Here is a 26291-nt window from a genome sequence, read left to right as displayed (position 1 = left end):
GGGACATCTCACCTTTCAAACAGCCTGAACGATGCTAGATCACGTTTTACCAGCTTTAAAAACACTAAGAAACTACTAAATTCTTCCACAATGCAATAGCCTAGCAACAACGCAATCAGTCAGTTGACTATAATGTTGATAATGTCAGACTAGGGCCTATTTAATTCATGTTTAGTATATATTTATTGTTCCTGCCACAGTAAATTCCGTGTTTGTGTAGGCCTATACATGGCGAATAAACCGGATTCTGATGTCTCTTGGTTTAGTAGCAGCTTTCTTTTTCACAAGCTTTACAACATTGCGTTTTAGTGACAGAAGGACATCCCTTTAATTCTGGTCTTGATGATTTCCATTTTACATAATTCCTATAACCCAAGTAAATGATTCATTTTATGACACACGTGCGAGGAATGTTATCAAAATGTAGAAGTGTCGTTCCACTTGACCTTGTTTTCAATTATTTACAATGGGAAAAAAAGCTGTCTTTGTTCACTAATAAATTGCATTTGTTCTGCAGTTTGGCCGCTATAAAAATGAAGGAAATCGTTCTATAATGTATCCTCCGTATCTATACCTGTTTTCTTCTCTATCGCATCGGAACACAGGCGGAACACGGGCTCTCGTGGCTTTCAGCTCGTTCGTAGCGTCGTAATCACGGCAGAGATGCGTGATCTGTCCGTGCTGCAAAGATAAGGGACCGGGAGCTCTCAGGTGCGGATCTAAAGATAGAAATGGGCTGCGCGCACACTAGGCAAACTCATTATCATTGCGGTCTAGAGAAGGGCATTTGTTTTACCTGCTGTCTGAAAAGGACAACAGTCCATATCACAAGGTCTATCTTTCTTTGTGTCGACAGAAAAAATGTTGTGACCAACACTAGTCTATAAGATCCGGTTGAAATCTGAAAAACATCCTTACAGGAATGGATTGCACATTTTTTGAGGAAGCATTATGGAAAATTACATGAGGGAAGGAATGTATTAAAGAGTCCTTTCGTATTACATTTTAAAATGCTTACTTTCCTCTACTATTTAGATTGTTTTCATGTTTTGTTGGAGTTGTTTGAAGAATAGAAGTAACAGAGGTTCAAATGTGGAATAGCCTATAAATTAGATGTATTTGTAAATCACCTTTTTTTTGTTGCTCACATATGCCTAGTTGAACAATTCACAGCCTTTTATATACATTCCTAACTATGATCTAGTAGGCTAATGGCTAATATTATCTAGCTGTGTGAATATGAAAAGATCCTGCTATGTTTACACCAAGATGTAAATAAAGATAATGTCATCATTTCTAAAAGCTGGTCAATATGCCTCACAGGGTCAGATGGAAACGAGCTCTCTGGGAACATGTCTGTCCCCTAACAGGGTCAGATGGAAACGAGCTCTCTGGGAACATGTCTGTCCCCTAACGCGGGCCTCCCACAGTCACCGTCCTCATTACGGGCTAGTAGTACTGCAACAACCACCTCCAGCTCCAACGCTTTCTGGACCGATATTAAATATTAATACATCAGTGGCCTCAGTTTCTGTTGTCCCGGGAGAAACCCCTCTGAGAGCATGGTTACTACTGTACACTTCATACCACAGAAACGTCTCTCAGCCAGGTCTGTAATGTTATGCATCTGCCTTTGAATGAATGCGGCATGCTGCATGAAGACTGGCACAGCCACATGACACCAAATGAACCTATTTGTTTGAGTTGTGTCCACGGACAAAAGGCTTGTTGATGGTTCTGATGAGGGTCATTATCGTAGCGGCGGATTGGAGAGGTGGTTGGTGGGATGCAGACTGCCTCATGTGCCGGAGCTGAGCTCCTCTGAGATGGGCTGAGCAGATGTGTTCATCGTCACGGAGACAGGAGCCCTCCATGGAGACTAATGACCTGTCTCTGCATCAGCGTCTCACATCGCCTTATGAATCCATCATAATGCAGCTGCCGTTTTGCAGCATAATGCGGTGTCTCCGTAGCTCGTGGTGTTAGCATGCGTGGACGTTGTTGGGAATTGTTCCTGTGTAATCAGAAGGGTATAGCTGGAGGTATGGAAGCGGATGGGTGTTTGAGATCATATATGTAGCGGTGTGCTGCATCATGCTGTGTTTTGGTGCGTGCAGGACTGTATCCTTGGTCTGTGAGACATTTAGGATTTGGCCCCATCTCCTTGTTTATAAACAGTACATTTAGCAAGTTTACATGTTCATAGGCATGGTGAAATAATAATTATTACTGTTTTCATCATCACTTTTTGTTCTTGAGGCCAACATTATATAACATATGGTACATTTGAAACATTTAAGGTGACATTACAATAGCAATAAGCTATGGGTATACGCTGACGAGAACTTATTGAACCTGAGATGAATAGAGCCACATTTTCAATATACACACACTCATCCAAAGCAAATGTCATTGCACAGCTCTTCCATCTGTGAAAACTGACATTTAAAGCATGAGAAATGTTTCAAATGCTTCATTGTGAAGTATCTGGCAGGTTATAAACAAAAACATTTGAGTCTAATTCTTGATTGGTTATTCCTTTCCCATAGGCTTGAAGTGGTCCACATTTATCATGTTTTACCCACGAGCTACCATCACTCTCTACAGACATCCACTTCAGCTTTGTCCTTCATCCAACCTCATAAAAAACACCAACAAACTTAGTTTCCATTTTCTGATCTTCACCATTCATAGTTCCTCCCTCACGGTTTAGCTGTCTGTGTTGACAGCCTTATCAAAAAATCATCACTTATCAAAGTGTCAGTTGAATAAACTAGAAGGCAGTTTGACAGAGGACAAGTCTGTTTTAGTCGTCAGATTCTCCGGTGAGTCACGCAGGCAAGGCCCAGATAAAGACTGAAGGCTGCTGCCTCAGCTAGAGGCTGCTGCCTCAGCTAGGCAGACTGAAGGCTGCTGCCTCAGCTAGAGGCTGCTGCGTCAGTAAGGCAGACTGAAGGCTGCTGCCTCAGTCAGGCAGACTTCATATCCACGGGCAGTTGAGCTTCGGTTAAAGCAACTGGAACGCCTCTATATTTGTCAGTGTGCTCCAGGGTTAGCCCACTGTAATATTGTTATGCAAATACAATCTCTGATTATCTGGCAGAGCCACTCAACTATAGGACCATTACCTCCATAGATGATGAAATCAAAGGTTGGTGAATGATCATTTTATGATAATGTCCTTTTTATATCAGCTTCAGTTGGAAGTGCAAGGTTGTCTGTCCACCCCAGTCTCTACTACTTTGAGTGTAGATAACTGCTTTACCAGAAAACTGCCCCAAATCAATATTTACAAAAAAATGTGACGCAGAGAAAGTCAACCCTTAAAAACAACCCTAAAACAAAGTACAATTTCATTGGAAAAAAAATGTCATAAAACATTCCATTCATTTTTATTCTGTTCATTTTATTCAAGGTGTTCCTGCAATCCTTTCTTGCATCCTACTTGATCTACAACTTACATACCAGGTACAGTATGTTTTGCTTTCAGGCTATTTACAGCAGCATTGTCATTGTCCCTTACATTTACATGGTGAATATGTAATTATTATGATTGACAGTTCTGACATTTCAGTTTGAAAGTTGACAGATGTGATGGTTTACAGTAATAATGGGCTGTTTACTCCACAGCAACTGCTAAGAATGCAAATATGTTTGAAAGTTGAAAAAGCCTTTCCTCAACAACATTAAAATGAATTCATATTGAGTTCAAAAATCATACATCACTTTCAGTAATTCCAAAAGCAAAAGGTTGTTCATAGAAAAGCTACATTTACACATCCCAGTACTACGGACAGTACTAGAGACATAAGTCTGTAGGACATGTTGGAGCTTGGTGTTTGTGTTTGATCCAGTGACCTGATGGTGTTTGATCCAGTGACCTGATGGTGTTTGTGTTTGATCCAGGGAGGTGAAGGAGCTGACCTGATGGTGTTTATGTTTGATCCAGTGACCTGATGGTGTTTGATCCAATGACCTGATGGTGTTTGTGTTTGATCCAGGGAGGCGAGGGAGCTGACCTGATGGTGTTTGTGTTTGATCCAGTGACCTGATGGTGTTTGTGTTTGATCCAGTGACCTGATGGTGTTTGTGTTTGATCCAGTGACCTGATGGTGTTTGTGTTTGATCCAGTGACCTGATGGTGTTTGTGTTTGATCCAGTGACCTGATGGTGTTTGTGTTTGATCCAGGGAAGTGAGGGAGCTGAACCCTCCGGAGGTGTCGGACTCCATCCTGCAGTTTGCTTCCTGGGGTGTTCGGGGTCAGCAGCTGGTGAGTGGGCTGCTCCCGGGGTCAGAGGGGCCGCCGGCCCCCCCAGGCCCCCCCAGGCCCCCCCAGGCCCCCCCAGGCCCCCCCAGGCCCCCCCAGGCCCCCCCCAGGCCCCCCCAGGCCCCCCCAGGCCCCCCAAGGCCCCCCCAGGCCCCTCCCCAGGCCCCCCCAGGCCCCCCCAGGGCTGTGGGGGAAGCAAGACATCGATGTTCACTCATGCAGGGTTGGATCCTGTTCATTATGTCACCCAGCCAAGCATGGGGACAGGGCTTGCGCAGACCCATCCATCGCTCGTACGCAAATCTGTGTCATGATGCTTTACTGTACCGTGTGTAGTCCTGGGCATCACAGCGCTTGCCCTTTTATGTTTAGTTTGCATTTTGGAAGAAGAAAATGCATAACAAAAAACATGTTCTGCTTTTGAAGATCCTGCATGCTGTTTGAAGCACAGCGTTGCGTGAGGAGATCCGTTTAGTTTGAATCAGACAGCTTCCGCTGAGCGCACACTGCTGCCACCTAAATACAGACCGACAAGATAAATATTTGGCCTCATTTTCACAGATGCGATAGGCACAACCATCCATTATTATACCATCTATTTGGCTTGATAAATAAATAGCAAGTCTTCCAGATGGAACGGTATTAGGAGGAGGGAAGGAGGAGGGAAGGAGGAGGGGGGAGGAGGGGGGAGGGTTGAAATCCAAGCTCTAATACCTCAGATCAGACAGGACTCGTCTCATTGGTGGACTCATGCACAAAGGGCAGTAGCCAGAGGAGATGGCTGAACCTGACAGTCTCCCTGTCTCCCTCTGAAAGCCGTACCGCGCCGTGAACAGCAGGATTTCAGGCGCTGAACAAGAGTTGGTTGCAGAGAAGAACTGAAAGACTTGATGCTGATATTTATTAGTGTTGAGCCCGGACCACTGTACCATAACAACATTGTGAGTGGTGGTCAGAATGACAAATAATATAGGGTAACAATGGTATAACATACTATAGTATCCATATTGAGGTAATGCAAGTGTTGTGAAATATGTTTTCTTAAACCTTTCCTTCCTTGTATCACAATGCAGAGACCTGTGAATCTGAGAGTCCATGTTCACTCTTACACAAGGTTGTAATACTGCAGGTGTAAAATATAATTTAGAAACCCCTGCTCAAAGGTGAACGTTGATCAAAGGCTGCTTCTGACATAGAAGAAAACCCAACCCCTATAAGGTTTAAATCATGTGAAGTAAATCCAACAACAGTATTATTCATTAAACTCTTGCTCCAAGACATGTTGTTTCCTAACGTATCTTTCTTTGTAAGTAATGCGACCACCCAAAGAGTATTAACCATGGAATAATCGTTTCATTATTTCTGTAAGAGTAGACGCTCAAAGTAATTAACCATTTGATAGCATATTTATCTACTTCCCACGCTATTTATACCTGCACCTCCAACATAATCCATTACCCAGGATGCCCTGCAGCGGTGTGTGTTGTTCTGGCAGTGACAGAGAGGGCTTCATTATTCATGAGCATCCTCTGCATATTTGTCTATGTTATCACTTCAGATGAGCTCATTATTCACCAGCATCTTCTGCGTGTCTGTACACCCGTCAAGCCAACCCTTCTGCTGTATCCTCCTACAGGAAGTGCATTTCCTCAACATTCGTTTCAGCAGAGACAACGAAAAAAAATGACTTTTTGGTTATTTTCTATAACCTTCCCCCACAGCAATTACTCCATTCTGCACTTTTAAAGTTGACTTTGCAAGATAACTTAGAGTAAAAGAATGCGTATATTTCAGTGGCGTTAGTGAGTTTCTTGCATCAATATTCTATCGGACTCAACAGGGAGACAAAACCACAGGCAGACAGCATTTTGTCCCTTACCCCTCCTGCCTGGCACAACAAACAGATCCCTGAGACTTCGTCTCTTAGCTTTGAAGTGGTTCTTCTTTTCTACTCTACTGAACGTGCACCAACGCTGATCACCAAATCAACCCTGATCACCAAATCAACCCTGATCACCAAATCAACCCCGATCACCAAATCAACCCAGATCACCAAATCAACCCTGATCACCAAATCAACCCTGATCATCAAATCAACCCTGATCATCAAATCCAAATTGTTCATATTTGTCACTCTCCCAGTATTCCCAGGTCTAACAAACCCTCAAAATTATAATGGTTTAATGTCGATCTGTATTTAAGCTGCAGCCACGTGTTTGAAAGTCCGTCATTGTTGTCAGTTGTCTACCCATCTCCATCAGCCATTGTTTTTTAAATTACGGTAACCTGCTAGCTAACAACTTAGCCGCCAATCAGAGGCCAATCAGTGATTGGTCAATAAAAACATGATCACAGGTTCCGCTACAGAATATCCAGCATACCCCGTCCCAGCACATTTGATTGTTTGGTTTTACTGTTATTCTTGTCACAAGGGTACTCTGTTGGGCTAAGCGAATGCAGGAGTGAGGCCAACGAGACACTGCTATTATCGTCAGCCATCAGGTGTCACTGTTAGCCTCCACAGTTCATTCGAACAGTTTATTAAAAAATTTAAAAAATAGAATTTTAAATATAAATAATAACTTAACTAATAATATAGTTCACGATTTTTGTACTTGTATTTATTAGAACCATGCATTGATTTATCCAATCTAGCCCTGACGGACCACCACTGGGTGTACGTGACCATGTGACCCATCTGTCGTCAGGTGTACGTGACCATGTGACCCATCTGTCGTCAGGTGTACGTGACCATGTGACCATCTGTCGTCAGGTGTACGTGACCATGTGACCATCTGTCGTCAGGTGTACGTTACCATGTGACCCATCTGTCGTCAGGTGTACGTGTTGAGAACAACATCTACTACCAGGCGGATGTCACAAGCAGCTCCTGGAGACTCACGTCTTCTGGACAGGAAGGGGTGGTCTTCAACGGCGTCTCTGATTGGCTGTACGAGGGTAAGACACAGCGATGGGAGATTGGAACCATGAGATTCTGTTTTCGTGGGTTACAGTTCAAGAGGTCATAGATTTGCTTTGGATAAAAGCGTTGGCTAAATGGCAACATTATTATTTTCTTTATCATTATCTATTTACACCTATAGTGTCACTGGTAGGATAGCAACAAAGTAATACTAAGTACAAAGTGTGCAAACTTATGTTACTTCAGAGAAGTCTACATACTACATCATGACGACCCTCTGTCCAGGCCTCCTTGGACAGGAAAGGGTGCCCTGGTTCCTTCCTGTCGGGAGAATGATTTATTATTTGCATAATCTGTTTTAGAATTAATATAAAGAGAGCCAATGAGGTGGTGATCAACAACATGGTTCTTTCCAGCTGGTACCTCCAGTGCATCATGGCATTTAATTTAATCAACACTGCCGACGATAAGCAATTAGAGCTCAGTAATTCACATTTTAAACGATTACACAAGCATGTTTAATAAACTTATAGAAACTGCACAAAGACGCAATTCTCTCCAAGAATGGAATATCCTGTGTGCTCCTCAGAGGAAGTTCTGCGGTCTGCGGTGGCCCACTGGTGGAGTCCGGACGGCTCCAGGCTGGCCTACCTCAGTATCAACGACACCCTGGTCCCCAACATGGTCCTCCCACGCTTCACGGGCTCTCTGTACCCTCGTGGCCAGCAGTACCCCTACCCTAAGGTAACCAACACTGCTTCACAAAAGCTTTAAAGAAATTAATACAAAATGTCTATGTGGTTATTTAATATAGTTGTCCTCTTATGAATTATTCCTTTCTCTTTTAAAGTTGACGTTGCAAGATAACTCACTCAGAGGAATAATGCGTTGGTGTACAAAGTTAGTTTTCTGTTGGAGAAATCTCCTTGTCCATTGTCCATCCATCGTAAATTAAAAACCATGGTTAACAGTCTCTCATGTGGCCCGGCATGGTCAGTGTCCATTCCAGAGGTAGATATTACTGTAACTCTGGATTCTGTTGATGGATAGTTCTCAGATACAACATGCACATGGCCTTCAGCAACAACTATAAAATGTACCAGATCAATCTGGAAGCCTCCACTGGACAAACGTGGAGGTGCCCACCATCAAAACACGTCTATTACGACCAAGCCCCTTCAAAGAGATGGCAGGGGGGCCAAAAGGATACAGCTTCATCGCATCACAGGTGTAATGAATTATGCAAACATCGCTGGCTCTTTGCCATTCATATTTTTCAGTCTCGGATCGTTTTTTCTTGTTTTATTCATATGGATGCTGACTGGCTTCCTTTGAAGAAACGCTGCAGTGGTGTCTCAGTGGGCCAGAGAGATGTGCCTGTGATGTGCTGTGATGCAGTAACACCTCCCTCCTCCTGATCTCTTACTGTGTTACAGCCCCCTGCCTGCGCCCAGGGTGGGGGGGTCAGATCTGGTAGGGTCTTTATCGCTGTCGGACTGGGAGGAGCCAGAAAGAGAGAGAGAGAGAGAGAGAGAGAGAGAGAGAGAGAGAGAGAGAGAGAGAGAGAGAGAGAGAGAGAGAGAGGGGAGAGAGGGGAGAGAGGAGAGGGAGAGGGAGAGAGAGAGGGAGAGGGAGAGGGAGAGGAGAGGGGAGAGGGAGAGGGAGAGGGAGAGGGAGAGGGAGAGGGAGAGGGAGAGAGGGGAGAGAGGGGAGAGAGGGGAGAGAGAGAAAGAGGGAGAGAGAGAGAGAGAGAGAGAGGGAAGGAGAGAAAGAGGGAGAGAGAGAAAGAGGGAGAGAGAGAAAGAGAGAGAGTGAGTGAGAGAGAGAGAGGACAGACTGAGGGGAGTGCAGCCAATTAATAAGACTCACCAACGCTTAATCGTGACACACGCCACACATCACGCACTCGCGTGTTTGCAAAAAGAGAGAAGAAAAAAAAAGAACATAGGCCCCATCAGGAGGCAGAGTGATGTCAGGGGAGTTGATGAAGCAGGGATTTAATTGCCTCCTCCCTCCTCTCCTTTCAGAAAACTGCAGCTCTCATCGCGCTGTCTGCCTGTGATGGGCTGTTGTATACAGTCCTGCATCACGAGTACTTGTTAGTTAGATCTGCCCTTACTCTGTGGTCTCGTTACATCATTTATATCATTACAGCAGAGCCATCCAGAGACACGGTCATGACAGTAAGGTAGTATAGCTGAGGAAGTTCAGAGAGGCAACAGGAATCAGTGGAAGTAAAAGCCAAAAGCGTCACTGTTATCTGGAAGATGTGTAACGTGACAGTTCTCTGGGCGTGCGGGGCTGACGAGCAGGGTTTTACAAGAGGTCTTGAGCTGAACGGGGAGAGAACAACCGGGCAGTCAGCACGGCCCTCAGGGGTCAGGGGTCAGGCAGCACTGCACCGCTCCATCTCTGCTTTACACACTCATTATATCGTCTGTCGAGGACCCTTGAATGCTAAGTACGGTTTCTGTTCAGTATACGATGCATGTTATGTGGAGCACGCCTGATAGTCTTACTGTCAGAAGAGGTTTGTGTACTGTACATGACACTGCACACGCACTGTCAAAACTCACCGTCTTTAACGACTATTAAGGGCATGTCGTGTGCATGTTCAGGCATCACAGTAAATGCTTCCTGCTGGGTTTTAGATGGGACAGGTCAACCCTACGGTAAAGATCTACATCGGTGTCGCTGGACGGAGCATCTCAGACAACCGAACTGCAGCGTCCTAACAGTCTGGAGAAGAGGTATCCATCTGTTTCCTCCTGTCAAGGGAAAAGGGCACCATAGTGAGAGGTCGGCCTTTGTACGAAAACAATATACTTTGGCTAAGAGTTGTGCTTTTTTGTGGTGCCTGTAGCGAATACTACATCACCATGGTGACGTGGGTGACAGAGGAGAGGGTAGCGGTGCGCTGGGTGAACCGAGCCCAGAACACGTCCATCCTGTCTCTGTGTCTCGTCACCACGGGGGAGTGCGTCAAGGTGAGGAGCTGTACGCCTTCGGGCAACACGTCCAACAAACACCAACCACTAACACATGATAGGTCATGTGACTTTTATGTGTAGTGTTGCCCACCTTACTGAAGGAATCGTGATAATCCCTGTGTAAATTATACAACAATATGCACTGTATTTTCTTCTTAAAGAAACATGTGATGACTTCAGAGAAGTGGCTGGACAGCCAGGTGAGGAGAATATGTTCATGGCATCATTAGGATCTTCATCACAAGTATTGACCCTTTAAAATCAAAGGAAACTCGTGAGATAAATGATTAATTACCATACACAATGTAATGTATTCAACAAGAAGACTCTAATCCATTTCAAATGCAGCATAACATAACGTATTCCTTTAGGAGACGTAACTAAAGAGTATTAACTGGTTGGGTTTCTTTGTCCTTTAGAATGACAAGCCAGTATTCTCCAATGATGGAACCACATTCTTTCTGGCCGTGCCAATAAAACATGGAGGTCATGGGTCTTTCAGACACATCGCCATGCTGTCTGACCAGGTAGGAGACTGGCTCACGTACACCTCAAAGGGAAACCATTCCCAGATCAAGGCCAGGATTCTCATTTGGAATATTTGTTAACGTTGTGCTTAGTCACATTTATGGTTACGAGGTGAAGAGGTCATGTTTGAAAGGTCACGTTCCCAAAAGGCTGTACACATTACTGGTGTGTTTGACTCAACAGTTTTTTTTTTGTTCTGTCCTTCCTCAGGTCAAAGGTCAGGAGGTCCACGTGCGACACCTGACCTCGGGGAGCTGGGACGTGGCCCGGGTCTTGGGGTACGACGAGACGACAAACACAGTGTGAGTAGCGTCATCAGAGCACGTTCAGTTTGCTAGGAGCGCTCAAAGCACACAAACAGGAACCATGCAGCGCCAATAAAGAGGAGGAAACTAAACTCACACCACCTGCACAGTCGTCACAAAACACCCAACACAATTGCTGAGAGGTATCAACACTGAGCAAACGATTTGCCTCTGAACAGCCCTTTCAAAATACTAGAGAAAAACTAAAATGTTGACACGATAAGTGCATGTTCTGATGAAGACACACGCTGATGCTTGAATATCCTTGATTATTAAGTTTGACAGCTGTCATTAGATGTGTTTCAAGCTGGACTAAGGACAGAGCAGGTGAAGGTTTTCCCCCCAAAATATGTAGTTTTCCTTTTATATGATATGTATGAATACAGAGGAAAATTGAGTTTTGAAAAACAACTCACACAATGTTCCTTCTTTTTCAGTTATTTCCTCAGCACAGAAGACGGCTCTACACAAAGACACCTATACAGGTACTCCAAAGTACAGTAGGAAGATTAGAAACGTAGTAGTTACTAAGTACTTAAGATACATTTACAGTGTGGGAAGTCTGCAGGAAATACAAAAGCTGTTCTGCACTACCTGGCTGTACTTACTGCAACCTATTTTAATATCTTGTAAAAAAACACCATATCAACAGGATTGTTAATGACTATAATCTCAACACATATATATGTGTGTTTTTTTCTTTTTCCTACTGCTCATTTCCACAGAGTTTCAAGTGTGGACCCGTTTCATCGTGACTGCCTCACCTGCTTCCTGTTCAAACCCCAGTGCTCCTTCTATGATGCTGCTCTCAGCCCTGACTATCAACATGTCCTGCTGAAGTGCAGAGGTACAGTCACTAATGTTACAGCATGTCTGCTGGCTGAGGTGAGGTGAGGTTACTTCAGGATGTGGCTGGTAGATACAGATCCTTCCTGTGCTCTGACCACCCAAACACTGTAGAACTGTGGCACTACTGAACTCTGACCACCCAAACACTGTAGAACTGTGGCACTACTGAACTCTGACCACCCAAACACTGTAGAACTGTGGCACTTGTGATCCTTGATCTGCTGTGCTTTCCATATGCACCGTTTGTACGTTACTTGAGATGATAAGCATTTTATGTTAAATTATTTAAATGTTATGAATCACAATCAGAGAATAGCACCCATGTCATTGCAGTTCAACTTGGTGTTCCTTTGAAATCTTGTCAATCGATTCAGACATTTGTGAGATGCTTATTCCTCTCTATTTAGGTCCTGGAATCCCTCAAACAACTCTGCATAACTTGAACAACATGTCCAGTAAGTACTTGTAAACTCTCTACGGTCTTTAAGAAAACCAACTAGGAAGCAATGAGTGTGTGCAGGAAGCCATTTTTATTTCACGGAACATTTACAATGCACAGCCTTAACTACACTCTATAACCGCAAGTACACAGACGGGCCAATTACAGAACTATAACGTACTTGAATTGTGCTACAGTGTGCTTCAGGGCGTCAAGGACTAGTGTCTAGGGACGCAGGAGCAGATAAATGATAAGCTATTCTGTTGTCTGCTGCCAGCGCGATGTTGATTAATTCCCTCATTAAAGTTGCATCCCTTTATCCTCTATGGGCATACTACAAATGCATATAGCTGAATCAGTTCCCAGGTAAATTGATCCTCATTTGTGTGGTGGTTGTTTTATCATTTCCTTTTTCCCCTCTAAATGTGTGTCTATTGAAATGGAGGGGGGGGGGGGGGGGTTAGAAATAATGAACAGTCTCAGTAATGTAATTAACTTTAATAAACATGCCTATTAAATAGATTTGTTGCATAATTATGCCGCTACCATCACTGGAGTGTGTTTCGATATTGTATTGGTGTTTACAGTCTGACGTGAGGAAGGAATCGGGGATTTCTTAGTGCTTGTGTTTTTCACAACCAGTAGACCCGTTAGTGTGTATTTGCTGTCTGCTGTTAATCATGCACATACTGCGTTCTGGAGTTTTGTCGGTCTCCGCCTGCTTATAAAAAGGAACATCTATTGGCTGTATGTTATGTTAGTTTTTCTCTATTCGCTAATCAGCGACCTCTGACCTTCAGGCCTCAGAGAGACTTGGATGCTACCTCTGTGTCTGAACCGGTCATTTTTATGTCGGGGTGTTTGTTAAACTCTCCAATCAGCTGGTGGTCTGTTACTGATCAACTCAGAACCTAAACTGATAGTCAAACCGTTCTAGTGGAGATGATTATAACTTTCATTCACATATTCCAGCAAAGAAATTATAGATGTTTAGACATACAGCTGTTTTTTTACCCACTGTATTATTTAGTTATTTATTCATGTTACATCAATTTGTTGCCTTTTAACAACAAATCTTTCAAATTTTTTCGAATAGAACATGCCAGTTTGGAGGTGAACCAAGCCTTAAGAGATGCCTTGGTGTTTCGAAACGTACCAAGGAAAGAGATCAGGATTCTGCAGGTCAACCACTTTGGTACAGGATGATAATTCAATGGTGTTGTGCACAAAACAACCGTCTCTTCCCTATCCCCTCCCTCCCCCCCCCTCCCCCCCCTCCCCCCCCTCCCCCCCTCCCCCCCCTCCTCCCTCCCTCCCCCCCCTCCCTCCCTCCCTCCCTCCCTCCCTCCCTCCCTCCCTCCCTCCCTCCCTCCCTCCCTCCCTCCCTCCCTCCCTCCCTCCCTCCCTCCCTCCCTCCCTACCATCTGTTGCTCTCTCTCATCCTCTCTAACTCCCAGCAGCACCACCATTGCTGTCCTTGTTAATGCAGGTATTCTCCTCCTCTTGCTCCTGCTCAGCATGCACGTGGTGACCATCAGACCCCAAACCACTCTCCTACTTCCGGAGGATTATAGGACCTGAATGTCCCAACGCCTGTGTCTATACATAATAAACAGATTTGGGGATAAATACAATGAATGAACAGATGCACAGATTTGTGAGGTGATTGGAGATGAGCTTAGGAGTGAGACTCTACTGATTCAATCAGTAGCACCATATGGGTTAGCCAGTCCTGTCAGTGTGTAACTATACACAATGTTATATATTTCATTAAAGGCTTTCAAAAATAATGTAGATATTTTCTTTATAGTTTTTTCCAAGGAAATGTATTGCCACAGAAACCTTTAATTATAGTAAATTCTTGATCTACTGTATGTCTCTTCCTATCTTGTCTTGTCACTTTTCCAGTTGATTAAGAAATTGTAACAACACAGGCACATAGCCGTTTTTGTTCAGTGTAAATGGTTTGTTTTGTCATCTCAAGTGTGACAGTCAATTTATAGAAGCATTTAAATGTTTATTGACATTTCAACATTTGATAAAAACATTGTGTTTTTCTATGTACTTAGGAAAGAAAATGTATACTCATGAATCAATTGTTCAAACTGTTTTAATGTGCCATAAACAGTGTTGGTAAATGGGCCTAAAACTGATGCTGATTGGTGGGTTTCCCTTTCATCAGCCCTCCCTCTGGAGTTAACCCTGCCGGCAGGTTTTGACGAGACCGCTCAGTATCCTCTTCTACTCATCCTGTAAGTAGCACTCTCTAATCCATCTCTCTAACTCTCTAATCCCTCTCTCTAACCCTGACTCTGTAATCTGTCGTCATCTTCCACTGTACCACTCAGCTAACAAGAAATGGACCTGAGACATTAGTGACGTTCCTCTAAGGTCTCACAGAGGCAATGGAAGCTTTTGTAAAAAGGGAATAGCAAGCTGGGAGTCATGAACATCTTTAGTTATCTGTTTTCATCTCCACAAATCGACAGTTTGTAAATCCTTATCATGTTCCGATATTTGTTCGTTTGTTTACCTTGACAGCAGATTCGTCAAAGCATAGTAGAACTTTCTTACAGAGAAACTTCCTTGTTTGGAAGTTCTTCTTCTGAGAGTGTGTGGTTGTGTGCTCTGCCAGTGACGGCTCCCCCGGTGGCCAGGCGGTGAGTGAGCGCTACCAGCTGGAATGGGACTCGGTGCTGGTCAGCTCAGACAGCGTGATCGTGGCTCGCCTGGACGGCCGGGGCAGCGGCTTCCTGGGCCAGAGGATCCTGCATGAGGTCCACCAGCGTCTGGGGACCGTGGAAGTTCAGGATCAGATCGCAGCTGTCGAGTATGTAGCCCGGAGGAGAATCACCTTCTGTTCTCCCCCCTGACCTGTACAACATCCAGGAACTCTTTGAAGCACCTTACCTAATGTTTGTAAAAACATTGACATGCCTTTGTGGATGAAGTTTTCACAACCAAACATCCATTCCTCTTGACACAGATACCTGGCAAAGCTGCCCTATGTTGATGGGGACAAAGTAGGAGTTTACGGAAAGGTGAGAAGCCTCATTTCTTCTGCTAAATCCTTCGTCCATCCAACATTAAAATGTCCTCCTTCCACCCCTCCTCCCCCACCCCTCCTCCCTCTCCCTCCCCCTCCTCCTCCCCCCCCCCCCCTGCCCCTCCTCCTCCCTCTCCCTCCCCCCCTCCCCCACCCCTCCTCCCCCTGCCCTCCCTCCCCCTCCTCCTCCAGGCCTACGGAGGCTTCCTCAGCACAGTGCTGCTGCTCTCCCACAGCTCCATGTTCAGATGTGGGGTGTCCGTGGCTCCTGTCACTGACTGGAGGCTCTACGGTAAGACCTCGGACAAGATGGAGAAGGACTCTCGAGTCAGCAGTCCTTCACCTTTCACTCCAAGTCCTCTTCAATACAGAGGAGTCGTGTGGATGGCTCAGATAAGGCCAGGTCCTGAAATGTCAGGACATTTCCAATACGCTGATGTGCTGTCATGTTGTCGACAACTGTACAATTCATGGAAGATGTTGCACAAATGTACAATTTGTTATACTTTACTATCGTCAAACTACTGTGCTGATAAGATGTTAGCTTGTCCTGTGAAGATGTTAGCTTGTCCTGTGAACGTTGGTTCTTACTGTTGTTTCGAATATTGAGTTTTAAATTGAACAAATTAATAATACCTTTTATTAACAGAGATACTTGAAACTTAAAAGCTGCCTGTATACTTTTCATCAAAATAAGTGCTATGTATCTTCCAACTGTTTTTATTCAGTTTTCTGTCAAATATAATATAATATAAATATCCTTTATTGTCAGTTAGATGGAACAGATGTATCATATTTGGTTCCTGGCATGTGAGACATTCATCGTTTGGGTTTGTGTTCCTCCCTGAAGGTTCAGCCTTCACTGAGCGCTACTTTGGATTCCCAGCTAAGGAGGAAGGCAAACACCAAGTAAGACAGACTTTCAAGGTATTTTTGAAGAATGCTGAGAGTTGGACAGAAAAGTCTCTTTGAAAACGGTTTCTTTTCATCCTTTCATTAGCAGTCTAAACAGAAATATGCTACAAATGCCACAGTTTCAGTCAAGAGAGCTAAAAGAATGATACTCTGTAAAAATACAGTGCTTTAGAAGCTTTAGAAGTTCACAATGTCCTTGTCTTTGTAAATAGAAATAGTCTGAATTGCCCTTTTAATACAGACTTGTCACCTTCTGCAACAGATCTCCAGTCTGATTTCTAACGTCACTGGAACGAGTCATCTGAGGTTTCTTATTATTCACGGCACAGCAGATGGTGAGTACAGGATACTGTAATGAGATTACATTCTGATCGTGCTTGTGGTGTTACCGTGACAATGTACCAAACAGACCATTTATACTTCCATTTTCAGTTTGAAATAAAGGAATGCGTGCCTTAACAAATTAAAGTAGTTTAATAAAACACGTTAAACTAGAGTTTGGAGTATCAAGGCAGCAGCATACCTTATTATACAAATTTTATATATCGTCCCCATAGTCTCTCGTGCTGTGGGTCATCAAAGTTTGTCTTGCTGGACGGCTCAATTTATGTCCTGTCTTTATCGAATGAATTCAGCTAAATCTCCTCCAATGCAAGTCTTTTGGGATAAAAATGCGTCTTGCCAGGACCTGATGATTCAATTACCATTATCTCTTTCAGCCACTGTTCACTTCCAGCACTCCGCCGAGCTGGTGAAGCTGCTGTCGGTATCAAACGTTAACTACACTCTGCAGGTGACTGCTTCAGCGCAGCCTCCTTTTGCCTGTTTCATTACATTTTCCTGACAAAAGGGGGGCTTTGTAATACATTCATAATTCAAACTGACCTCCCCCCTCTGCCTTAAATCATTTATAATTTCAGATTTGACAAAGTACAAATGGTTTCCTACTGTGGGATGCTAAACCTGCCCTGAGGACATTATTTTTATTTTATAATATTTTTTTGTCAGCCTTTTATTGCCTGCTGATAAGCGTTTGTGGTGACACACAATTCAAACTAGACACACAGAAGCTGCATGGAATGATAGTTTGTTGTAATAATTACAGTGGTCGGACTTTAACACAACTAATAATTTCAGCTGCAAAAGCCTTAAACTGTCTTAGCAAGTACACTTTCACCACCAACCGTGACGCACTTTAGATGTGACGCTCTAAACTAATGATAGGGAAAACATCTGATCCAAACTTATTTTCTTGGCTGGCTAGATCTTTCCTGATGAAGGGCACCACCTCTCCTCCACCAAGAGCAGACACTACCTATTCAGTTCGCTGCTCAGCTTCTTCAGGCAGTGCTTCCAGGAGGAAGTTCCTGTGGCTGTCACATCAAAGGAGGAAGACTAGCCCAAGTTCTCCTCAAAGCTGTTTAACAGAGAGAACAGCAGCTCTGAAGGTTTTTTCTCTTTCTTGTCGCCTGACGACCTCCTGTGGTGGGCGGGGTTAGCCTGGGAGAGGGGTGGGGTTAGCCTGAAAGGGGGGCGGGGTTAGCCTGGGAGAGGGGTGGGGTTAGCCTGAAAGGGGGGCGGGATTAGCCTGGAAGGGGGGCGGGGTTAGCCTGGGAGAGGGGTGGGGTTAGCCTGAAAGGGGGGCGGGGTTAGCCTGGGAGAGGGTCCAAACCGTGAGACCACACTGTGACTGACAGTGTGGCCCATTCACAGGAATGGGCCAATAGAAATTAAAGATGTTTCTTTTTTTTTCTCTCTTTGAGTATTCATCTTTAGTTGTTGTGCGTTCCTGGCATCTAAGAATATTTGGTGGTTGGAGATTAACTTGTGTTTCATGTGTCAGAAAAGTAGAGTAATGTGGTGTGGATGGATGTTGATGGATTGGTTGATGGTTGCCATGTTGAGGTGAATGATTTCCTTGTGAACCCAGTGAACTCTACATCATTGTTTAAAATGCAATTGTCTACATGACAGTGTGGTCATGGCGCGAAAGAGACAATGTGTTTATTTTCCATTTAAAGAGTACAGTCGATTTAGGCCTTCTGTAATTTACTGTGAATATTTAAAGATTTCTATCTACTCTGTTCCATTGCACTTACAGCACACCTTCATTTCATGTTCAATCTCTACAGGTGCCTTTACTTCATTTCAAATGTTTCTGTCAATGTTTTCACCTCAACATTCAGTAATCAAGATGCATTTAGTAATAAAGTCCTTAAAAAACATTCAGCAATAAGTGAGTGAGGATTTGAAGGCATATCTACTACCAGGACTCTCTTGGTCATCATTGGCGCACAATTCCATCACCAAACTCCTTCAGATGTAAATGAATTGATAACAGAATTATATTTACTATTATTATTATTAATTACGACTTTGTATCCAAAGAGCACAACAGATACACTATGTTCAACTAGATGTGCATGATTTGATAAAAACCTAGATTGGCATTCTCAGGTTGAATCTGTACAGATCATGGTAACAATCAACATGGACAAGCTTAAAAGTGAGAGAGGTTTTTTCACACTGAATCCAAACTTCACTTTTTTTTTATAGTTAAGAAATTTGTTTTACATATTGTGAAATCCTGTCAAATCAGTTTTTTGACAGAATAGTACAAGAGAATCGTGAATATGAATGTCCAAAACTGTAGCTTGAGTAAATCCTTATTCAAATAAGATGAATTTACTACATACCATTATTTGTATTAGAGATAGACAGATTGACACATTAGTGTACAATATTGGGTGCCCATGGTAAACTACATTTGTATACTTTGCACATGCATATTAAACATTATTACAAGCTCATCCTTTTGCCTCTTTTTTGTTTTAAAACTGAGAAAACTACAGAAGCTTTAATTGAACATCTCTTACAGATAAAACTTCCTAGATAAAAGTATGTGGATATTAATAGCAGATGTTTACGGTGTTCTTTCCCAATCTTCACAGTAAAATCCAGTTTGTGTGCCATATGTCATATTTGCTCATTTGCGATATAAAGACCCAGCTGGATGAGCTGTCCTTGCTCAAGATCTGAAAGATTCTGGTTTTTGATGAGGTGTCCACATCTGTTTTGCCAATATGGACCTACATATCAAGATGTTCTCTTCTCTCCCTTTACACCCCCCCCTCTCTCCCCCCTTCTCTCTCTCTCTCTCTCTCTCTCTCTCTCTCTCTCTCTCTCTCTCTCTCTCCCCCCTTCTCTCTCTCTCTCTCTCTCTCTCTCTCCCCCCCTTCTCTCTCTCCCCCCTTCTCTCTCTCCCCCCCTTCTCTCTCTCTCTCTCTCTCTCTCTCTCTCTCTCTCTCTCTCTCTCTGTCTATCTCTGTCCCTCTCTCATCACATTATTTCCATGCAAAACAAACCTCCGTTTGTCATGAGGTTCCAGGGTGAAAGGACCAATGAACTATAATTGAATTTCTGCCAAGATGATTGAACCATTAACCTCTTTTGACAAATGACTGCAGCGGTCGATACTGAAAGCAAAAGTTTGTGGTTGAGTGTAATGTCAATGCCCCTGTACACATCAATATAATGTATTACATTTTTTCCATGTTTTTTTTATTTATTCATAATCATCACTTGAGGACAATCACAATAACCCAAACCCCACCCCCTCCCCCGCCTCTTTAAAAACACCTAAATTAACTGGAGCAAGCATTACAAAATCCATCCTAAGAAGAAAAACAACCGCAAAAAAAAGGGAAACTGAGAGACTTACAAGACATCCAGGTCAAATCCATCCTTCCCTTTAGACTAAACTATCCATGAGATATGACATATCTCAAAAATATATGTATGTACACACTCTGCTGTATTGTAATGTACAAAATGCGTCAAAACTTTAGGAATCCCCTGTAGACATGCAAAACACCTTACTCAAGCCCTACTTTAAGAGACATTTTGGTCTTTTTGACCACTTCCGACATGAGGAGGACTTTTAACTTATGTGTGACCTGACATTACAACAGACCTAAACCGTCTTAGAGACACTACGATATCTTGTGCCTCAAAGACTTGAGTCGACACAGGTTAGGGTGATGCTGCAAATAGCTGCTGATGTCATGGTGTACTCTTCTGTGGAACTTTATAAGGCATTGCACATGTCTACGTAAGACCCCTGTATGATAAAACATGATCGAGGATGGATATTTTTCTTGAAAGCGATGATTAGACAGGATTGGACGGGAATTGCACTTCTTCGTGGATGTCATGGTGCGGCCTATGTGTTCTGAAGAGGAAGAGAGGAGCATTTCTTTGTGCCACGACAAGACGGGTGAAGTGAACAGAAAGAGGGATGAGGTCAGTCAGGGTACATCTGTGTGTGTCTCTCTTCCTGGTGCCTGGCACGACAGGAGACTAACGTGGTAACAGGCGTGAAGCTGAGAGGGACAGGAGGACCATGCAGTCCTAGGTGGAGGTGAAAGCCTAACAACCTCGCTGTGGAAGCAGCAGGCCTGTGTGCTTCGCGGAGAGAGGGATCACCTCAAAGTTCAAGACGCATTTTTTCGATGCGAGAGTTCCTACCACAGTCTCGGCAAGGTGTACGTCAGTTGTCCAACATGTGAGTGCACACACACACCCACACACACAAACACACCCACACACACAAACACACCCACACACACAAACACACCCACACACACGTACAAATAAACTCACGCACATACATGCATGCACACATGCACATACACACACGCAGGTACTCCCAAACACACAGACACAGGCAAACGTCAAAGTTTCAAATTCAAACAAACCGCTGTTCCGCCAACTTTCACGCACGCACACACACACACACACACACACACACACACACTTCGCACACACGTCACAAAGCATCAATATCAGCTGTTCTCATTGTCTCTGTATCAATACTTGGTCCATGTGGCAAAAGCCTAGAGGTCTCCCAGGGTTTCCAGTGTGGAGAGTCCTGCTGAAGGTGTGCTACTCCTCTTCCTCCTCCTCCTCCTCCTCCTCGGGCAGGACGTCCTCCTGGAGACAGGCCCTGAAGAAGCTGGTGAGCGTGGCGGACAGGTGCTGTCGACTCCTCTGAGACAGGAAGTGGCCTTCGTCTGGGTACATCTGGGAAGCACAAACAGAAACACGTGCTTGAATCACACCAGGATCGGAAGGAACAACTTGCATTCGACGTGCGATTTGTTTACGGAAGCCGATACTTTCTTTCAAAAGGCGTGAAAATTGTTCAAAATTTAGGATAGAAATTACAATGTTCCCCAGTATTACATAGTATATACTGTATCTAGTACACATGCCTGACCTCTTATAAACAGTACCTACTGTTATACTGTGATTACCATACACAACATCCTGTATGGAGATAATCGAATGTGTCGATAACAGAACATAACACAACGTGCATTTACAGTCTTCACAGTGTGGGTGTGCCTGATTCAGTCTTCACAGTGTGGGTGTGCCTGATTCAGTGCAGATATCCGCTCACTGTGGCTTGTGTCTACGGTGTCTCTTCATACCTGCATCGAGTAGTTTGCTCCAACTTTCACAAGGTTCTTGATGAGCTCTGCAGAATGCTGGAAGTGAACGTTGGCTGGAAGGGAAATGAAATGTGTCAGCAGATTTCTGCTTGAACTGTGAAGCAGAATTGTAGGATGACAGGAAACATGGCAGGTGTGGGACAACAATGCTTTAACTTGAGCCATGTTTGGAATCTTCCAGTAAATACCTCTGCAATTGTAAAAAACGTCAAATTGGCCTACTTAAACTTGGCAGCACATTAGTTTTTTGGAGTTGTAGCTCCCCCCCCCCCCCCTCATATATCCCTCATGAGAACAAGGTCAACACCTGAGACAAGACCTTGGTTTACCTTTGATCAACTGATGGATTTTATGTTCTCTTTTCCTTACCATCTGCAGTGCCGTGGACCAGCATTAGGGTCTGTTCTCTAAGAGACTGCACGTTCTGCAAAACACTGGAGAACTGGAGAACACAGGAGAACAACACAGACAGGGGTTGGAGTTACAGAGTCACAGATATGATCAAGTACACATGATCAAGTACTGGATTAGTTTCAGTCAATGTTTCTCTCATGCCATCAGTACATTTCACAGAACATTCTATCGATGCAGAACTTAAGTGGTATCCCTGCAAACGTTGCACTAGTTTAGTCCCCAAAGACGTTTTCGGTGTTTCAGTTTTTCTCCAGCTGCTTCTTGGGGCGGGCCGCTAGCTTGACATAGCCTCCTATGTCATTTCGTCTCCTGCAAGGGGAAAGTTTGAGGATGGCAGACATCCCCTTAGAGCAGCTCGTGTCTGTGGCATGTGATCTAACACGCTAATGCGCCACCTTTACCACGGAGATGAGAGTCTCGGCAGTGGAAAGCATAAAAAAAACGGGAAGGGGTGAAAACAAGAGTCTGAACCGGTGACTTTGATGGCGGTGACAGTGTAACTGCGGGGGCTTAACCGCTGGCGTGTCGGGGATGTTACGGAGATACGCTTTCAAAGAGCTGAACGAGAACGACGGCAAACAAGCTTGGGAGGAGGTAAACAAACGCACCTGATATCTGCTGTCGTCCCGTAGCGGCATGCCGAGGTAGCGCTCGGAGAACGCTGAGGCTGCAGACAATGTCAAGATATCAAAGATGGCAAACAACACAGTTTCCGATACCCTTGCCCAGGCCAGAATATTAATAATGTTAATAACTTCATAACCTCTGTGTTTGGGTAGAACTGAAGACTCCCTTAATTTTATTGTAACATTAAATTTTGCATCTTTGAAAGCATTAGAACATCAGCATTGACATAAAAAATAAATAATCCCCAATACTGTTCTTATCTATGCACATGAACACTCTACACAGTCTTTGATAACATTAAATGGGCTAACATGTTATGAATCTCCAGAAACTATCAACAACCTTTTGATTACTGTGGCACATCAGTTTTTAGATGACATCAGATCTCTCAGACTAAGTGGAACTCACCGTAGAGTTTCCAGTCTGTGACTGGTGACATAGCAACTGCACATTTAAAAAGCTTGTCTGTTGCTTTAAGCATCATTAGTGTAATATAGCCTCCATAACCCTGTGAAACCAAAAAGATTGACATTACTTACATTACCACTAAATACATAAATGTTTTTATATCCCAGAGGATGAAGATTGCAAAGTGAAAAATGAAATGATGCAATAATAAACGACAACGTGTATGTCTACAATAGCAAAGTGTCTTTCAGCAGTGAAAAAAATTGCTCTGTGAGCTTTTAAGGTTTGGGTAATGTCATCTTACCCTTCCAAAAACTGCTATCCGTGTCCGATCAATATAAGGGAACTTCATCATGTATCTGAAATGAAAAACGTGTAATTACAACACATCACTCCCAGGGAAAACTTAGCTGTGAATGCATTCTCTTTGAAAACAACTATTTATTTCTAAATAAGCAGCATGAGTCATGACAATACAAAATCCTGAAGAGATGAGTAAGTGTTCGAGTTTTGCGGAAAAATAAGTAATTGTAAAAATGAGGTAAGGTGCTTCAAAGAGTTCCTGGATGTTGTACAGGTCAGGGGGGAGAACAGAAGGTGATTCTCCTCCGGGCTACATACTCGACAGCTGCGATCTGATCCTGAACCTCCACGGTCCCCAGACGCTGGTGGACCTCATGCAGGATCCTCTGGCCCAGGAAGCCGCTGCCCCGGCCGTCCAGGCGAGCCACGATCACGCTGTCTGAGCTGACCAGCACCGAGTCCCAGTCCAGCTGGTAGCGCTCACTCACCGCCTGGCCACCGGGGGAGCCGTCACTGGCAGAGCACACAACCACACACGCTCAGAAGAAGAACTTGGAACGCCATCTCATTCCTACCATGATATGCTGTGAGCATAGACGTAATAAAGAGTAAACGCCGCATCGACCGCTACTGCCTACTGAGGCTGACGAGCCGTGGGCAGCCATCTTGGAAAGGGCAACCGCTCCACTCAGTGTAATCTGTTTGGCTGGGGGAATGAGCTGTCAGCGCATTTAATTAATCATACCAAACTGAATACCGAACTGATTTTCACGTGGTATGCTTTGCTGCAAAGGTCATACATGTAGCTATGATACAGGACATGGTTATTCTTTTCACAAAATAAAAGCAATAGTATGATAATGTTACATTTTACTTGTGAAAAGTAATCCCCCGAGCTCTGTTTGCGATTGTCTGCCGATTTGAGCAGGAATATACTGCACAGTGCTGGCATCTTGTTTATTCTGATGCTAAGCAACTAGGAACTTGCCCTGTCCAAGATGGCAGCTGCATTTCTTGCGCCCAGCAGCCAATGCAGCGTCTACTCTTCATTATGTCTATGGCTGTGAGTACATAGAAGACGCAGGCTACAGATGAGTTCACTATGAAGACAAGACACCAGAAAGGGTTTCATACACTATCAAGAGCAGGCCGTAGTGACGAGAATCGGAGAAGTCTGGTGGGTAAGAAATCTTCAGAGGCAAGTCTGGGGACACAGAAAAGATGTTATAAACAATGTTTACCTAGACTAGGCAACAGACAGACATTTGCCAAAATGGTCCATCTCACCAAAATGTTCCATCTGAACTGCTGTAAATTCAGTTTGATGAATCCGTTTGTGCTTCAAGGCAGCCTTGAGCAAGGAATTGTTCTCAAGGACGTAGTAATCTGTGGGAAGAAATATTTTATTATGAATGGAAGTCCAAAGTCTGTAACTCACACACTACACACCACAAACTGCAAACATTATTTTATCCTTGATGAATGAAATATAACCCGAGCTCAGGCCCCAGACAAAAGTTAACTTATTAAACTTCAAATTTGTATAACTTTATGCAACAGTATTGTTCCAGAACTGAATATCAACTCAGCGTCAAGCAGCAGCTTGAAGCAACACTTCACCATCTCCAGAAGGTTCCAGTACAACCACGTCTGTGACTCGGAGTCAACTGAGAGACCAAGACCTCTGACCATTTTTTTCTGTCAATCAATCCTCAATCAGTTACTTAGAACAAAAGACTCACAGTTGCGCAGAAAGGTTCCCTTTCTTACAGGAAAACCCCCCACTGCAGCAGCTGCTTGTCAGTGCTGGTTTGAAAAAGCTTCCCTACTACGTTCTCCAAATGCGCTAAACAATGAATCCCTGATGAGTCCTTCGTTTCAGCCATCTGAGAGGAAACTAAATGGAATGGAATTCATCCAGCATTTTTAATAGAAAACCCCAAATCAATAGGTGTCTCATTATGAAACCACTAGTGTCCTCGAGCTCGCAGCTGTGGATGGTAGGCCTAACCAAATAACCTCAGGCAAATTGCTTGTCTTTTTCCAGCACAGCTGTTGACTCTCTGGACAAACCACTGATAGATCCAGACACGAAGAGCACAAAGAAAAATAAAAATAATTAAGGCAAAGGGGGAGGTTGAGGTTCACGTAAATACTTCAAATACTTAACAAGGGAAGATGAAAGCAGACAGCCTAGCAGAGCCTAACATTTGAATCCATTTTTGACGTTGATGCCCAGTGGTTGGTCTTTCTTTAACCCTGGTTGGGTCTGGCAGAATGCCTGTGTTCTGAGATAACTTGCTATTCCTTTTATGCAGTTCATGACGTACCCACTAGTCAGAGGGATTAAAGTGCGTTCTTACTTGCGTTGTTGAGGCTGTGCAAGATCACAGTAGGGGCTCCAGGACCTGAAAGAAAATAAGAACTGAATGATATTTTCAAGCTCATCAAACATCATCCTGTAATCCTCTGAATGGCTTCAGATTCATGACTGAATTCACAAATAAGAGTTTTGCACCATCGCCTCAGCCTGGAGGTTCAGAGGCTTTACAGCCGAGCAGCAATACATCAAGTTAATGACTGCAGAGTCCCACCATGGCACTGTGCATTAGGATGTAGCAGTGCCAGGCACACCCTCCCCATGCATTACTGATGTCAAAGTTCCCTTTCTTTACCTATTACAGTCAGCGGTTAAAGGTCATTTAGACTGCATCTACTAACCTGGGCCTGTCAAATTAAGTCAATTCTATTCAGCTCCTGCTC

At 43.9% G+C, this 26291-nt stretch overlaps 2 protein-coding genes across 2 annotated transcripts in view; one reads left to right on the top strand and one right to left on the bottom strand.

The window, feature by feature from the left end:
• LOC124485676 (inactive dipeptidyl peptidase 10-like) overlaps positions 1-17762 on the top strand; it is a 28069-nt gene extending 10307 nt beyond the window's left edge. Inside the window, 22 exon segments of the mRNA XM_047047423.1 lie at positions 3416-3468; positions 4190-4275; positions 7107-7226; positions 7781-7935; positions 9843-9878; positions 9880-9941; positions 10055-10178; positions 10343-10381; positions 10601-10708; positions 10920-11011; positions 11452-11499; positions 11740-11861; positions 12271-12318; positions 13399-13497; positions 14485-14554; positions 14938-15132; positions 15289-15343; positions 15541-15640; positions 16199-16257; positions 16526-16598; positions 16983-17056; positions 17528-17762. Coding sequence (XP_046903379.1) covers positions 3416-3468; positions 4190-4275; positions 7107-7226; positions 7781-7935; positions 9843-9878; positions 9880-9941; positions 10055-10178; positions 10343-10381; positions 10601-10708; positions 10920-11011; positions 11452-11499; positions 11740-11861; positions 12271-12318; positions 13399-13497; positions 14485-14554; positions 14938-15132; positions 15289-15343; positions 15541-15640; positions 16199-16257; positions 16526-16598; positions 16983-17056; positions 17528-17662 — 1953 coding nt within the window. The 3' untranslated portion in view covers positions 17663-17762.
• Positions 17763-20923: 3161 nt separating this feature from the next.
• Positions 20924-26291, bottom strand: part of LOC124485672 (inactive dipeptidyl peptidase 10-like) — a 42547-nt gene continuing 37179 nt past the window's right edge. Inside the window, exons 17-26 of the mRNA XM_047047419.1 lie at positions 25892-25936; positions 24816-24914; positions 24663-24732; positions 23847-24041; positions 23530-23584; positions 23226-23325; positions 22799-22857; positions 22146-22218; positions 21756-21829; positions 20924-21345 (exon numbers count right to left, since the gene is read on the bottom strand). Coding sequence (XP_046903375.1) covers positions 21208-21345; positions 21756-21829; positions 22146-22218; positions 22799-22857; positions 23226-23325; positions 23530-23584; positions 23847-24041; positions 24663-24732; positions 24816-24914; positions 25892-25936 — 908 coding nt within the window. The 3' untranslated portion in view covers positions 20924-21207. The remainder of the gene's footprint in view (positions 21346-21755; positions 21830-22145; positions 22219-22798; positions 22858-23225; positions 23326-23529; positions 23585-23846; positions 24042-24662; positions 24733-24815; positions 24915-25891; positions 25937-26291) is intronic.

Source organism: Hypomesus transpacificus, chromosome 23 (assembly GCF_021917145.1).
Source record: "Hypomesus transpacificus isolate Combined female chromosome 23, fHypTra1, whole genome shotgun sequence".
NCBI lineage: Eukaryota > Metazoa > Chordata > Actinopteri > Osmeriformes > Osmeridae > Hypomesus > Hypomesus transpacificus.
The sequence above is the reverse complement of the archived record's forward strand: the minus strand, read 5'-3'. Positions and strand labels throughout refer to the sequence as shown.